This window comes from Pelmatolapia mariae, linkage group LG5 (genome assembly GCF_036321145.2).
Source record: "Pelmatolapia mariae isolate MD_Pm_ZW linkage group LG5, Pm_UMD_F_2, whole genome shotgun sequence".
NCBI lineage: Eukaryota > Metazoa > Chordata > Actinopteri > Cichliformes > Cichlidae > Pelmatolapia > Pelmatolapia mariae.
In genome coordinates this window covers 25,883,466-25,900,575 of record NC_086231.1, presented here as the reverse complement: position 1 = coordinate 25,900,575, position 17,110 = coordinate 25,883,466, and the positions used below count along the sequence as shown (strand labels likewise).

Here is a 17,110-nt window from a genome sequence, read left to right as displayed (position 1 = left end):
TGATCCCTTTGACACTAGTTGCTACCCATTAGCCATGACAAAAGAGTCTCGTGGGGTGGAACCTGAGCCTTGACGGACATAATTATTATTCAATATATGCATTAGTGAATACAAATGACCAAAACTAGAATATGTGAACTCTCTGGCATTGACAGAGGATTTGAGCACATTCCTTGGGTGCAGTGTTTAACTGTGCTTTTTCTCTTTTGTTAGCACAAACAGTTTAATAATGTGACTGTTTTGCCTCTTCTACACACAAATACACACACAGTCCTCTAGATACTGTTCTCAAATATGTAACTGTGTAAGATTGTGTCAAAATGTAACAGTATCTAGGGTAATTTAAAACAGCTAACCAACTAAAAACACCCACCCACTAATCCATCCATCTGGGTTGTGGTGGGGGTGGAGCCTATCCCAGCTGTCATAGGGTAAGAGGTAGCTGTGGACAGGTTACGAGTCTGTTGCAGGGCCCAGTGCATTCACAGCTATGGCCAATTTAGAACCACCAATTAACCTAACATGCATGTCTTTGGACTGTGGGAGGAAGCCACTCAATCTCTCAGTAGGCCAGCAATGGCTGCTTTTTGACTGTAGTATTTGGGGGTAATGTACCATTCATGAAGCAGAAAAGATGATTGGGTGATTATTACAAAACTGACACACAGCATAGCTTTATAAAGTGAGCTGATTGGAGTTATAAATATAATTGTTAACGTAAAAAAACAAAAACAAATGTTGTACGTCACAGCAGGACACTGAATTCCTTCCCGGTTTCTAAGACAAATCTAACTCATTCAACCACATTCAGTTCCTACCATAAGTAACCTTTAATATTACTCACCTTTAATGTTATAGGGGTTGTCAATGACAAAGTTTCCGTTCCAAACTACAGACAGGTCGACAGGCAGGTCGCTGATGTCATTGCCCTCATAATTATACTGAAATATAAAACAAAGAGAACAAGATTAGAATTCATACTCATCCATTCAACATTTTTCTTACATCAGCATCATCATCAGAAAATATTCCATCTTTCACTAAAATTCTTTCAATAAATTCATAAGAGCGAGGAAAAAAAAAACACAGCTAATACCAAGAGCAAACTCAGTTAAGCTAGTGGTTGGTAGTAATGTCATACCCTGCGGTGCTCACACAGTTGAAGGGCCATAAAAATGAATGATGAGAGACAGGCTATATTGTGATTTTTACACACAGCACATCCGCCGCTGCCTGGCAGAGCGCAGAGTTGATTAAGAGATTGGAATCCCCATCACTGTATGACTCATTCCATTCCAGTGATGAATGAAACGCATAATATATCTCTGACAATAATATTCTCATCTAATTTCATTTTTGCATCCTGAACTAATAAGAGTTGAAATGTAATTGACTCATCGTTGGCATAATCAGTTTTACGGAATTGCTTTAAATGAGACAACAAGCTTCAAAAGCGGTGATGTGATGGCGGCGTGTTAACTGAACGGGTAACGGAGAAAAGAGCTCCTACGAGTCCCTGCCCAAACTCCCAACATATAAATTATCAATGACAATTATCACCAGCAAATAAAATGCAGCTTTAGAAATTACACCGCCTCCCCAATAACCCCTGCTGATGTGAGGTAAATACAACATCTTCATCAAGAACTTCACAGACTTCACCGAGACAGGTTTTACATTATTAACGTCTCTTTCGCTAGCTGTATTTCACACGACATAAAGCAGGCACTATATGACGAGATGTGCGTGTTGTCTGTAGCAATGTTGAGGTGATGGCTGGTGAGACTTCAGATAATGACCTAATGGTGCCCAGCCCCTCTCACTACCTCTGGTATGGTCAGTATCTCCAATAGCCCCTGGGTGAGAGATAGCAGGACTTTTCTCTTCTAGTAGAGTGGTGATAAAATCCAATGTGAAAGCCCCAAGCTCGGGGCTATGAGCCCTCAAAGATTGAATCTAGCTACAACTTTGCCACTATGTGATATCACCCACTCCAGTGTGATACTGTGAGATTTATCCTGACATCTGTAATAATAGTGAATTTGAATATATTTGAGGGAGGAAAAGACTAAAAAATGTGCACTGAGAAGATAAGAAAATGAGAGGACACAGCAATGTCACAATGTGTGAATGGCTGATTAATTCTTTCATCACTTTTTTTGTGATTGGATGATTTACATTTAGCGGGCCCTGAAGGCTGAGACGCTGATATCCGAATAAAGAAAGACGTCTTCATGCATCTCAGAAAAAAATACCACTTTGCTCTTAGAGCTGATTTTAAAGGCAAATTCTTTCAAAATGTGTTTTCAGGCAAATTTTTGCACTCTAATTTATTTAGCAGCCATGAACTACTGAAACTTTTACTTGAGCAACTCTACCTGGAAGCTGGCCTACAGAACACTGAAGAAAAAGAAAAAGAAAAGAGAGACAACTTTTACAGTCTCGCTGTAGATATAGCAAGCTCTGAATTTAGACAGTGCTATTGCATTACAACTAGATTATTAAGCCAAAACATTAGCCTTGGCACAGTACAAAATGATAAGGTAGGGTGTGAAAAGCAAAGTGGATGGGCAAACAGAAAAGAAAAAACAGCCAAATGATAGAAGATGTGAAAATACTTGGAATTTGTGATCAAAAGCTCAGAAGTGGAGTGAAAACAACAAAAAGACGGTGAAAAGGAAGGATGACAAACTGGGTAGGAAGAGGGGGTATAGAGCAGGTAATGCAGCAGAAAGGGTGAAAGAGAAATAGCGAGGGCAAGATGGATAGAGAGAGGTGATTGTGTGTTATTCTGTGGACACCATTCATTTACACATGGAATAAGAGGCCGGGGCTGGGCTGTAAGCGCCTGAGCTGGTGGGGGCTAAAGTGAAATTGGCATTTTCAATTTGTTCTCTGACATGTCTGCCTTGGTCTTTTCACACATTCCTCTGCCTCTCCTTCTCTTGCAATCCTCCTTCCCACCCCTCCTTTTTCTCTTTCCCTTTCCCTCTCATTATTCCTTCCCTATACCTCTTTACAAACCTCTTCCCCTATCAATCTTAGCTTGACTTTCTCTCATCTGCCTCAATCCCCCCAAAAAGTCCACAGTCAAACAAGGAAATATGAACCAGATTCCTTATCGCATATACCAAACATCTCCAGAAAAACACATGTGCACGCTGTACCATAAATACGTGTCAGGCACATGGGACTCCTTCCAGAGAAGGATGCCGGCAAATTCATCAAAGACTGATCACATGGTCTGTACAGGAAGTAAAATATGATGAATATAAACACATGCAAACACAGGAAGATAGGGCACAGCAAAAACACATTTTGGACATCAGCTATTATTTCTCTTCTGAAGTTTGACCATGTGAACCTCTTCAATCTCTCCCTCCCTCCTTCCTCATCGCTCCACCACGAGACCACCCAGTCTGCCTGGGAACAAGAGCACTTCTTCACTTGGTAAAGATGGAGAGAACGTGTGAGTGTGTTTGAGTGTATATCTGCATGCGAGACAATAGGAGAGAAGAACGGGGAGAAAAAAGGAAGTGCACAGGGACACTGCACTGTGAACATGTGCAAAGAGTGAAAAAGCATCAAAGCATCGCAGCAAGAAGGAGATAAAGAGGCAAAAAGAGGCAGGAAACACAAGACATCTGGAATAAAGCTGAGACATAAAAGGTAGAGATGCAAGTGGGAGAAAGATGGTGAGAGTAGAGAAGAAGGCTGTTATCGAGCCAAGGTCAGCTTTGTATTTGGAAATTGCTCAAGCTGATGAAGGGGTTCGAAAATTATCAACCGCTCTCTGAACAGTCAGTTGTGTTTACACTAAGCAGCAGGTAGGTTTCTCATAATCTGTAACATGACACGAAGGTTGTTAAACTGAATCAATCAAAATGGCAAATAAACAAAATTAAACACTGTAGTCCATTTACGGTTATCCTGAATGCTTTATTTTGTAGAGATTAACATGGAATACCGCTATATAAATAAACCTGAATTAAATTAAGCTGAACGCACACAAACAGAGAGAAAGGAACTCACTGCAATACCTACATGATAAAGAATAACAAAATAAAAACAAATAACCAAAATTTCAATTACTTGAATAGCAGTCCATTTCTTTCCAAACCATTTTTAAAGACAGAAACATATCTATACATCCATCTGTTGTATTCCCACAGGACAGAAGACTAGCTTTAGTTAAGGACAACAGACCAAGGTGCCATTTATTTCTGCCCTTGCTTCTCTGCTGAACAGCAAATTCTAAGAGAAGGCCTTTTTCTTCTTTGACCATATTATCAATTTTACTCAATAGAGTAACATATTTTAGATGTATATCAACCTCTTAACACTGATTTTTACCTTGGCAAGTTGTTTACCTCAAAACTTGCACCACAAGTACACACCAATAAAACACCAAAGCTATCTATCATCTGTTTTTTGTTGTTTTAAATCTATGATACAAGAATTTGCCCATGTCTGTATATCAATCCTCAAAGAAGTGTCTATATTGGGAACTGGGACAACACAAACATGCATATTTAGTTAGGGAGGAGAGTGTATGTGCATGTATGTGTGTTAAATGGGCAGCAGAGAGTGGGGGAGCCATTGGAAAGGTTAGGTTATTATCCAGAGCTCATCTTCTCTCATTGCACCAAGGGCTTATTAAACTTTTATACTGAACCACCACTGTTGCACAACAGCGTTCAGGGAATACACACATGCGCCTTGGACAGGGTTTACTCACACCATACAGCAAATTCCAGTATGAAAATTAAACACCAAGAAATAATTCTAAAAAAAACCAAAGTCACATTGAAAAATGGAAGCGCAAAATCACTACATTTTACAAAGAGGGCACTACAGAGAGAAAATTAGAGATGCAGAATATTTACAATGAAACAGCAGATGACAGAAACAGGAAATGGAGATTCCATAAAGGAAACAAGAATATGCAGTGACAACAAACAAGCCAGTGTAACAAAAAAAACAAACAAAAAAAACAACATAAAGAAGAGAAGAGACATTTGTCACTGGAAACTAAAGAATAGGAGGCAGGTGTAGATGAATGAAGGAGATGAATAAAGGTAGGGTGAAGATGGAAAGTGAGGCAGGTAACAATGGGTAAATTCTATGAGAGCCACAGCCTCATAATTGGTCATTTTGAAGGTGTGCTAAAAAAAAATCCCTTTTGCCCAGGGCAGGCCCATGCCTGAGATATGTATGTAATATGTAGGTTATCCTCTTCCTCTGTTCACAGATTTCTCAAGGTGATCCAAAAAACATTAGTTGACATAACATAACCTTCAACCTACATCATTCTAGTTCTGACATATTCCACAGTGAAGTAATGTGAAATGTGTTTTGCCAGCCTAGATAAGACTCGGCATACAGTGGATGTCCAAGTCTTGTCGTACACACCATCAGTCTTTTATATACACACAACTTCTGGGCAGATATAGCTTCCTTATCAAGGATCAAGTGGTAATCCGTCTTATAGTTTTGTGTTTGTGTGTACGCGTGTGCATGTGTACGGTCAGGCGACAGAGAATCAGCCCCTGCTCATAATAGGAGCCTGTTAGCCAGTGCTAATCGCTAATGCTAACAGGATTGGAGCATGGCTGGGCCCAGTTCCCCAGCTTATCTCCAGCACAGACACAATAACGCACATATGTGCATACCCGTTTGCACACATGCATACTTCCTTCATTGATGGAAAGAAAAAGAGAGGGGTGGAGGGGAGAAAAATGCTGGGTTGAGGGAAAAATAATGCTGCCATAGTCGATGTTTCTTATTTTTCAGCCTATGCATTAAGCTAGTGTAAGCTTGCTAAAATTCTCCCAGGACAAAAGGCTGATTTTTGGTAGTTGGCAGAAATGTCCAGATTTTCAGTGGCGTCAGACTTTTTCTCCTACCTCAACTTAATGCCATTCTTCTGGTGGCCACTAACTAACTTCTCTGCCAAATAACACATATGTATGTATATGCTGGTCCCATAATGAGGAAATACAGACCACATTTTGCATGGACTCAGTAACTCCAGTAGTTTGCCATCACTGAGCGCACTCTCAATGACATTAACAAAGCTAACAACAAATATGCAAGAAATAGAAGACATTAACTGGCATTAAATGACAAACTTTGCAGCCCTTTATTACAAAATGCAAACAAAATAACATTTAAAGTTTTACACTGTCTCATCCACTGCAAATTTTTCAAAATGAATTCAGCATGTGCAAGCCATGCTCTCAGTCTTTATTACAAATACGGTGATGCTGCAACTTAACTTAATGGTTTAATTAATCACAGGATTTCCAGGAAGATTTAACAATTTCTAGTATTATATTTTAATTAAAGACTTTAATCTCTTATAGAATGACTTGCTATAATAAGCATCTATAATAAAATGCTATTACTGACAATATGTTTATGTTGCTTTAACTGCACAGGCTCATTCTGTGCACATCAATATTTGTAGAACGATAAATATTCTAATAAAAGGTAGGCATCTTTTGAATGTCTACAAGGAGAAGAAAACTGATTCTTCTATGGCAGCATACTGTGATCAGAAAGTGTTTGACATGTATGACCATACTTCAGACAGTCACATGGAAAGAAAAGTGTGCAAATGCTCTCTAAGAGATGTGAAAGTAAGCCCAGGTCTTTTCTCTGGCTTGACCTCCTGATGGTCTCTATTCTCACCAGGGTAATGGCAGGAGAGCCTTGCTATAACAATCCCTTCAGCTTTTCAGATGTCTCTTCAAATAATCATTTAGAAAAAGTGCAGCGCTGCTATGAGACAAAGGATATGTGGAGTAAAGGTTACAAATTGCAGAGATGCAGGGAGACGGAGAGAAATGAGAAATAGATAAGGAAAGTGGGGTGGAGAAGTTGGCATATGCAGATAGCTGTGCTGCAGTTAATTCTTATTTATCCAGGACAGCAGCGTGGGAGCTGTGCTCTTCACCTGTCAGAAGGGAGGAGAGCAAGTGAGCCAGCAACAGGACAGAGATGAAGAGGAAAATGAGGGAGACGCACACAGTATGTGAGAGGGAGGTAAAAGAGGGGCACTGCTGGAGAGCACAAGAATGCAGGAGAGGGAAAAAAGAGCACACTATAGGAAGGTCATTGTCTGTTCTTTCTCTCACTTTGAGCTGCTTTAATAGAAGATGGGTCAGCGAGCAGTCAGATAAATGCCAAATAAGCACAGATGAGCAAACACAAGATCTTGTTTAAATATCACAAACTTAAACAGATATGTACACAAGTAATTTGAGCTATAGTAGGAAATCACATGATCAAGACTCATGTTTCTCCCAGCTGTAACATCTACTAAGACAAATACATTAACTTTAAACAACATTGTAACAGATCAGATGAGTCTGGGCTGCCACATGATGATAATCTTTCATCTGCAGCTATCCACAGTAAAACCCAGTGAATGTCTACTGCTTTTTTCCCAAATCCATCCCCACACAATACACACAGAATGTGCAAGCCAATTAAAACAGTGTCAGTGTGTGCTGTGGCTGAGTGCAATGGCAGGTCTAGTGTTTATATCTCATTAAGCTGAGCTAGGCCATGCCAGGCCAGACTGTACTCTGCTCTGCTGCACCAACCCTCCACCCAACAGCACCGAGGCCCTCATTAGCCTTGTCCTGCTACCTTTAGCACTATGTGTGTATGAATATATGCGCATGTTATAGTGCATTTATGTTTTAATTTTTTTAATATGCAATTTAGTATTTTTAGTTTTACTGTTAAATATATAAAGAGAGCCCAATTCCCATAAAAAGTCAAGAGAGTTTAGTTTGTATTAGGACTGAGCTTCAGCCCTCTCTCTCTTTCTTACAAACACACACACACATCACGGGGTGTGTGACACCATTAGACCAGTGTGGTTTGTGTTAACCACTCTCCCTGCAGACATGTTTAGCCTCTTCTCTAGACCTCTGTTTGCTCAGTCTATCCATTCATTCATCTATTTATCCATCTTTCTTGTCTGCCATACTTCTCTCATTTCCCATCGGAAGCCAGCAGACAATTTGTCCTCTCCTCAAACTCTCACAGTACAGTCTCAATGCACCCTTCTTCTTTCACTTCTCCTCCTCCTCATCCATCTTGCACACTGCTCTCTACTTCCCTTTTTCCTGGAAGCTCTGCCTAGAAACTTCCCTTTTGTGTCTTTTCCAACCCCGCTCTTCTTTGTTTTCCCCAACACAATCTTCCCCAAATCAGTATGGTTGCTTTCTTCTGCTCTCTTCCTGTATAAGTGAGCTCATATGTGCATACACACACACACACACTGATACAGGAGCACTGGTCTCCACTGCCCAGCAGCAATTCATCATCATTTTATCTCCCTTAATTGGATGCCATCAGGACCCCTGATACTTCGCATCTCTACTTTAACAAACAGCTGCTCTCTATACACAGAAGCGAAGCACACAGATACACACCCTATCCCAAACTAGATTTTCTCCTCCTGCCCCCCATGTCTGCTTTTTTTCTCCACTGGTGAAGGACTGGGAGAAAGAGGGTGATGGAGTGGCCGAGCTGTTTATCAGACAGAAGGTAATGGTGTAAGGCCCGCTCTGATATTATCTGTCCTCTCATTCCTGCCCTCCGGGGAGAAACAAGGAAGAAGGATAAAGAGGGAACTGAGGGTAGGAGAATGGAGACGCACAAATGGACAAAAGGCTAAGAACACATGAAGATAAAAGAACAGAAACAAAAAGTCTTGAACAGTTTGACTCTCCTCTCTCACCCACAACCTTCGAACGATGTCCAGCTGCGCTACATCAGCCTGTCTGACCCAAGACTGCAGTCATTTGTGTGTGAAAGAATTGTGTGTACATGTGTTTGTTGCTCCAACGACCCCTCTGGCACTATGAGCACAACTTCCCAGCCCACAGCTCAGCATCCTATTGGCCTTTGTACCTTAACCGAAGCCCCTGATTGGATCACACACAAGGAAGCTGTCTGGACCGGGTCAGAAAACCGGAAGGCACCAATGTAGACACCAGCTTGTTGGTTTGGTCGCTGCTGACCGGAGTTAACTGCTACCATAAGGCATAGCGGATGGCTCTGTATGTGTCAGTAGTAATGTGGGCTTGTTTGGCACTAATAAATACGAATAGGACACTTTTTTCTTCTTATAAAATGATCAGCATTTTTCTCCAATTAACTTGCAAATGGACTTCTGACAATCTGCCATTTCACCAACTTTCACAGGTTCCAAAAGAATAAATGCTGAATTACTTTTGGCTATGTACCCAACTTCAAAAGTTGAAAATGCAAAGTGTGCGATGAGCCATTCCTTTCACAATATAAACATTATGGAGGCTTAACACAGCAAAAATTAGAGCTCTGAGCAGTGTTTTTAAACCCTTACTCTAAATGCATGACTCTTCAAAGTCTTAACACCATGAAGACAAAGGCTTGTTTCATGTCCCCTCTTGCAAAAGAAAACCGTTTTCCAATATTGCATTCTTTCTCTGGTCTTATGATATGCTTGCTCTTTCCCCGTTGGGATCAGCTGGTATGTACAGTAACCTTATACAGAAATACCACAGCACCAATATTTTCTTCCATGAGCAGATATGGAAAGTCAATACCCAACAAGGTTAGCATAGAGCTGAAGTTACACTATCATATATCATGTCTGCCACATATGCAGTTGGTTATTGACAGCCTCCTGTTAGGGGATACAACGCAAGAGCATTGAGTTATTATGGTCACTGTAAGAGCAGTAAGGTATGGGAAACTAAAGTTTAAACATTATCCGACTGTGGATGTCTTGAATATCCTGTGGATAGTTATTTCTTTCAGATAGTCTGATGATATTGTATAAAAGAAAGGAGAATGAGTTTTGGCCTCAGGAGACACTTTTGAGCTGATTTTCTCTCTTACAGCTTCTCATCTCCTTCTCCCCCCTCTGTTCTTTTCAATATCACTCTCCCTCTCACTTTTCTCCATTCATCTCACCTGAAATTGTCGACTACGCACCAATTTCCCTAGTCCACGTTGCCTTCTCCTATATTCTTTTTTTGGTCGTTTCCACTGATTTGTAGTTGTACCACTCTTTTTATCCCTTCTCCTTTCATCGACTTCTGCGCATACATCCATTTCCCACCTCCACATATACTGTCCACTCTGTACTTCCTCTTCACTTTATAGAAATTCTCAGCACACGTCTCATCTCAGCCCTGATCTTCACCTTTTCTAAGTAATGTGTCTCATTTGGCACTTGCTGTGGATCTCAAACAAAAAGCTATATTGTGGATTATGCAGCCCCTGTGTTTATCACACTGATCAGCAAGTGTAATGCCCCTTACAGTCTTCTTCTGGAACTGCACATCCAAACACACTCATGCATAGCTACCCGGGGATCCGTAGCCTAAGGAATATAGAAGCATGCAGATGTGCACACATGAACAGACACTGATCAACCCCTATCCTCACAGCTGTATGCCTGTAAGCTGAGGCAGCAGTGTGCACACAGTATAACAGATAAAGTCTATTTCTACTGCAGAACCATTCATGATTTATTGAGTTGGTTCTGAACACTGTCAAAGTAAGAACAAACACGGAGGGGTGCTTGCAGAAAGTAGAGATATAAAGGTCTATAAATAGATAAACTAATATTTAAGACCTGCTTCTTCCAAAATGCTGCTCCAGAGCTATAATACGACTCTCAAAGTAATAATTCATGACATATAATTAAACTCTTAATCTTGAGCCAGTATGAATTATGCCCTAACTGCAAGTTCATGCAGCTGGCACCTTTTTCATACTCTGAAACTAAATATGGATGCATGCACACTAGATGAACACGCTACATCGATATCTGGCCATACAGTCAGGATGCCACTGCTATTTGCTAACAGGGGCTAAGTGTTGACAGTCCCGCGCTAATTACTGCTAGCATGTCTGCTTTGTGGACATCAAATGGAGAAATTCAGCTTTTGGCTGAGGCTAGGCTTTGCTGTTGATTAACACTGGCCTTGCAGCTACAATAAACAGTCAATAAACAAGCATCTCTGTGGAGAGACAAGCCTTGCGTTAGGTAATTAGCCCTGCCTTCACAAACAACTGGCTAGCGTGTGCCAACACCTAAAGACTGTCCGTCGATACAGACAGAATCAAACACTGTGCTAGCCGTCACAGCGGCTACACATCAAGCTATACAGCTAAACAGAGACTACTGCTACCCTGTACTCTAAATGTGTCTGCCAGTGTCTGAATTCCTGTGGTAATCTCTGCCTATTATGACCAGTTGCTGCTAATTGAGAAGTGAGTAAGTGCTAAATCTTATTAGGCAGAGACATCCTGAGGTTTCTACTGTCTCTGAATCTATTTTCTTCCAAGTATGTTATTGTGGCAGCTAAACATCCTCATGTAAAACTAAATTAACAGCAGCAGCTCTAATGGCGTCGTATATCTTAGGATGGAATCAGACACGAACAGAAACAAGCAGCAAAAGTGAACTTATGAGAGACGAGGGAGATGGAGTGAGAAAAGTAGGGAAGAGCAGGAAGAAGAAAGAATGACAGGCAGTGGGAGGAAGAGAGGCAGGGAGAAAGATGGGCTCTACAGACACACAGAGGAGGGGGGGAGGGAGAGGTATAGAGTCGAGGTGTAAACATGATCAATCCGCTCCCAACTAGCTTCAGAGACAGACTTCCTCTTCACATTTTCAGCCTCAGTGAAGCGCGACGCTAGCTACCTCTTATCTGTCATGCTAGTTTGAAGCCTCACACACACACACACACACTTATATATATATATATATAAAAACATAAACACACAACCACATTTCAACACATTGGACAGGCATGGGCCTGCACGCAGAAACACTTCAACCTACCAGCAAACCCTCTACACTTATTAAAAACTTCTGCAAAGAAACAAAATACTCCTTTAGACTGCTTTAATCTGGCAGACACCAACCAACCAACCACTCATCCCTATCAGACAAAGCCATGAATACATAAAAATAAATAAATAACAGAAGCATTGGGAAAGAAAAAAAACCCCACTATGGCTGACCATCGTATCTGATCAATAATTTATATGTTATACATCAGCCATGACAATCTGTTATGATTTGGACCAGAACAGGAAATGCCTCATTATAAATTTGTATTAATTCAAATGTAAACACTTGCCGTCACAATATCTAATTGCTAACTATCAATTCTATAGTATTACATCATTTATTTTGATCAAGACTATGCTAGTGTCCAAGTAATGCACGACATCTATCAGGACAATGAGCACATTAGTGTCTAGATAGCCATTACCTGTAGGAGGCCATTATTTAACCTTGGCCAAGTCGATGCCCGCACTGGGAGCATGATTTAGATACCTAGTTGCATTGATTAGGTCAAAAGTAACAGTGCTTAATGGTTATCCTTCTACTCTGTGTGCAGTTCCTGCCCTGTTCAGTGTTCAGGAATTTTGGCTGCTTTTATTTTACCAGTGCCTGAGAGAAATCCCCGCCCCTTCAAACTGTTAGTGTACATCACAAAACCTGCTTTGTTTTTCACCATTAACATCGCTTCATTCAGCTGGATTGCATAAAATAAATACATTCAATCTCTTCATACTAACCGCAGTTTTCTGGCACTGGATGGAGGTGCTGTTGAATCGCAGTGCAGGCACATTGTAGATCTCCCCCTGGATGTGGAAGACGCACTCATAGTTTCTCTGTCCAGACTGGGGCTGTGGCAGGTTCTTTGCAGCTAAGGTGATTGGCTTTGTCACCCCGACAGGGATGTATATCTGGGTTGACGGCAGAATCTGAGGGCAATCCTGTGAAAAACAAATGTGGGAAAAATAAATGCTTAACTTTTATACCCAAGACAAGACCGTTAAAGAATAAAGAGAGTCAGATTATTCCACAAAGTCAGAAAGGCATGTAAACAAGAAGTGAATAACAGCAAGATAAGAGCTGGGATGACGAAATATATCATTTGTTTGCTGTTAACAGCTGAAGAGGCAAGCAGGCCGAGGCTTGCGTACTGCATTTGCCTTCATGCCAGATTTCCCATAACACGCTCTAGTCTAGAGTCGCGATGTGATGCACCGTTCGCATGTGCTGTATGCTTGTGCAACACTCCTGCTGGCCTTGCACCAGATTAATGCTGTACAACGACGTTAGAGCAAAAAAGCTTTTCGTCTATAGCTCATAAACTATTATCTACCAAGTAAAATTACTTGCATCACAATGGTGTAACATTGCTTTGGCATGAGGATACGCTCCAGCGTATTATATCCATGTGTGGAATGGAGTAATGAGCTCATGAACTTGTGTTCAGCCTGTCTGTGTGAGTGTGTGCGCACGCTCTCACAGTGATATTGGCCAGAGCTGAATGTCTTGTTTGGATCATCTGGAAGTAGCCCATCCACTGGCTTACATCACTGCAGTACACAACCCCGGAGGGTGTGTGCACGTGTGTGTGTGCCCTTGCATAGATGTGTAAGACAAATAGGTTTCTCAATATGCAATTGGACTAATTAAGTATGGTCGCATGTGTTTGCTGAACAAGAAGTAGATTGGGCAGTCTGCTCAGTATGTAATGTTCCCTAGATATGCATTTGTGCATGTGCTGGAAGAAATGAAGTCATTAGAGTGTTCATGCCACGATCTGGCACTGATGCAGATCCTGTCAACAGTTAGAATGAGAGCCAGAGAAAGAGAGAGCAGGAGGGTGGGTGACAGATCCTAAAAAACATGAGTTAAAACTTGGGTGGAACCATCCCACCCCGTACTCTGCCTCTTGAGCCAAAAGGATAATAAACCAGATCAGTGCTGACAAATCACATATTTTACAACCTGGAGACACTGTAAAGTAACTCAAATTATAAGAGACATGTGCAGATAGAGAATGCAAACTGGACTTCTTTTATAAGGATAAAAGGCCCTAAAACAATAGATTAAGATTCAGAGTGTTCCTCTAAAAGTATTCATTTTAGATTTCATAGTCCCAGCAAGATAGTGCAGCTCTACAGAGCAACACACTCACGCTGACAAGTCCAAAGGCAAGAATAAGATACACTAAGGGAAAAGGAAAGGAAAGCACTGACCAGATCCATGTAAAATATTCACCATACACAGCCTCTCCTTCACTTCTTGTTGTTTCTTTAAGCAGATAGCTGGCTCACTGTCAGTGATTTTTTTCTTTCCCCTCCTCTAGCTGTAGCTATTGTACATTAGAAGCTACAGCATGTCCCCAGGGCCTGAACACAATGCTGGAGTTTGTTCATTAGCCTGCTTAGCCCTGGCCTTGTGTGTCTGATCACACACAAACACATGCACAACACATAATGAGAGAGGGGAATACTATAGTAGGAAGAAGCGGGTTGCTGAAGACCTGATGTATAATCAACTAGGAAGAAGGCGGCGGGTGTGGGGAAGATTGGTGTGCAGGGAAAATGGATGGTGTAGAAGGAGGGAGTGAAGTAGGGAATGGAGGAAAGAAAGGGCAGAGAAAAGAAAGGAGAGGAAAGATTGTTGAGAAGAAGAGAAATAAATGAAGGAAACAGCAAGAGATTTAGACAAAAAAGGAAAACTTAAGGCAGAGGAACCAGTTTAACTGGTGAGCGAACAACAGGAAAAGAAAGCTATCCGAGTAGTAAGAGAAGCAAAGGAGAAAAAAGGAAAGGAGAAAAAAGGATAAGAAGACTGAATAAAGAAGGATCAAAAGCAAATAAAAAGAAAAATAATACAAGCATCAGGAAATGACAAATATTCAGGTAGAATGCCTGAATCCCTCTGCATCACTTCGATCTCTTTATCATACATTCATCCAGCATCATCCACACCATGTACCCAAGCCCCATGACAATGTCCTACTTAATTAACTGCCTAGAGTATCTGAAAACACTTGAAAATTGATGGAAGGGTAGAGGCAGAGCGAGCGGGAGAAAGAGGAGAGAGATGATGCGGTTTGAAGTCTGCTTCAGAGGGGGGGGGAAAAAATGCTCATGTCAAAAGCCGTGGGCTTGCATTGTCCAGGGAGCCACAAGAGAGAAAAGGAAAGGTTTCAGTATCCTGCTGTTAAAGCTAACTAGTAGAAGCCAATGTGTTAGAAGCTAACATAGCCTGTAGGACAAGCTGCAGCTAGCCAATGTTTTATTTATCCGTCTATTGAATTTGTGTCAGCTGAGCGTTTTTTCTACCAGTCGTCGTTATACTGCCCTTTTGCTTCTTTCAGTCTTCTATACTAAATTCTAATACAAAGCAAAACAATTATTTAATAGATTAAAATATTACTATAATAATACACAACTTTTTTCCTCTTTGGCCATTTCTCAAGAGTGTCAATGCAGAAAAATAGAAGAAAATTCAAATAAGTACTTTGTTCAAATACAAGCTGATAGTGCTTTCGAGACACAATGGAAAGGAGTTCTGGGAGAAAAGAGAAAGGAGGTAGAAGGCAGGAAAAACAGGACATTGTGGGAGCAAGAGCAGGATAAAGGAGAAGTGCTCTGCAAGGAAAAACTATTCCATCAGTTTTTGTGACAGGTGCCAAAACAGTTCAAAGCTTGCATTAGGGCTACAAAGTGCAGGGTGCACCGAAACAATATTTCACTGGGGGGGATTCGTTTGAAGCTGAAAGAGATCTTTTTTTTCTTTATTTCCTTCCTTTTCCTGACTTCTCGCCCTTCAATTCATCTGTGAAGGCAGATACAGTGGCTTTATTGGCCAGATATGACATGTAAAAAAATGCGCGTATCTGCAGTTATTTTGTACCTACCTGCGCACATATTTTATTTTGCATTTGCAAATTATATTCAATAGATGATCGAAGGCTGATTTGAGTTCGTCTTTACACATAAATGCTTCACACCAGGAACTCTGTTTGCACAGAACAGCAGCTCGCTTCATCTTAAGGATCACTTAATCTCACTGTAGTGTAACCACGGTAAAGTCGTATGCGCCCGTGAAGTGGAAAAGATGCCTGAAGGAATGCACGCCACAGATGGTTTCTCCAAACGAGAACACAGCACAAAAACATCTGCTCAATCTTAAGATTTTGATGACTGTCTTTGCATTCTGACATCTTTATAAGTATTTTTAAAAACAACAGATGTAGATAGTGTAACAGAAAACCCCTTTGCCGAATTTAACTCTTTTCTTCTGACTGTACTAATTATGACAATGTCAAATCTTCCCACACTGACTGGACTATGCTCTAGGAGCATGTACCTGTGTTTTTGAGAATAATAATGAGTGTCGATGTTGCAAAGTGTGTGTTTTGTGATGGCTGAAGTCCAAGTCTGCAGCTTCTGTCAAAGTACCCGGAGGGCTTTCCTCACCTCTTTGTATTTGTTTTCCCTCAAAGGCCGCTGTTAGCTTTGCTGCCTGAGGCTAGTCCCACCACTCTTTTACAGTAAAGGAATATATAATTATATAGACTGTAATATTTAATTTAATTGTATTTAATAAAGACGGGGTCATTAAAAAATGCTACTGCAGAAGTAAGTTTTGAGTGCAAGTACTCAAAGGGGAACAAGTGCCATTCCAGTTCCAGCTCAATCTAATAAATTCCTTCATTTTCAGTGTGCTCTGATATTTACCACGCTACGTCTACCACACCAAATGAGAAAATATACGAGAAAAAAAAAATTAATAAAACCAGTGTTCGGCAGGGAAAGGAGATAATCTCTTCTTGCAGGTGAGCAAAACACCTTTTAACATCCGCCAAGAGCAGATAATGAGACAGTCGGCAGGAAAGTGCGCATGTCTGTGTGTTCATGCAGATATGTTGAAGGTGAGAGATTAAAATCAAGACTTTGACGGGGTGGTGTGAAAGGAGAGAAAAAGAAAGCGAGCGCAGAGTGGGAGGATGAAGGCAAAAGTCAGTGTGCAGCGCTATATAAATAAATAACTGTATTAAAAAGCCAAAAGAGTTCTGAAGGCTGTGGCATAGCCTGACAAGATATAAATTAATAAAGCTCCAAAAACACTGCGCATATGTAATGAGGTGGATGTCTGGTCGTTTTTTTAAAGCCCCCCCCCAGTCTCTCTTAGCCCCCACCCCCCTGCATCCATCCATAATTAATTAGCTGCCTCTGTGATGTGGGGACTATAGATCAGGGAGGAGAAAAA

At 41.0% G+C, this 17,110-nt stretch overlaps 1 protein-coding gene across 4 annotated transcripts in view; it reads right to left on the bottom strand.

The window, feature by feature from the left end:
• The window catches only part of LOC134627962 (plexin-A1-like), a 178,339-nt gene that overhangs the window by 42,399 nt on the left and 118,830 nt on the right, over nt 1-17,110 (bottom strand). For all 4 annotated transcript variants that reach the window (XM_063474478.1, XM_063474480.1, XM_063474479.1 and 1 more), the window contains exons 10-11: nt 12,607-12,807; nt 845-941 (exon numbers count right to left, since the gene is read on the bottom strand). In XM_063474478.1, coding sequence (XP_063330548.1) covers nt 845-941; nt 12,607-12,807 — 298 coding nt within the window. The remainder of the gene's footprint in view (nt 1-844; nt 942-12,606; nt 12,808-17,110) is intronic.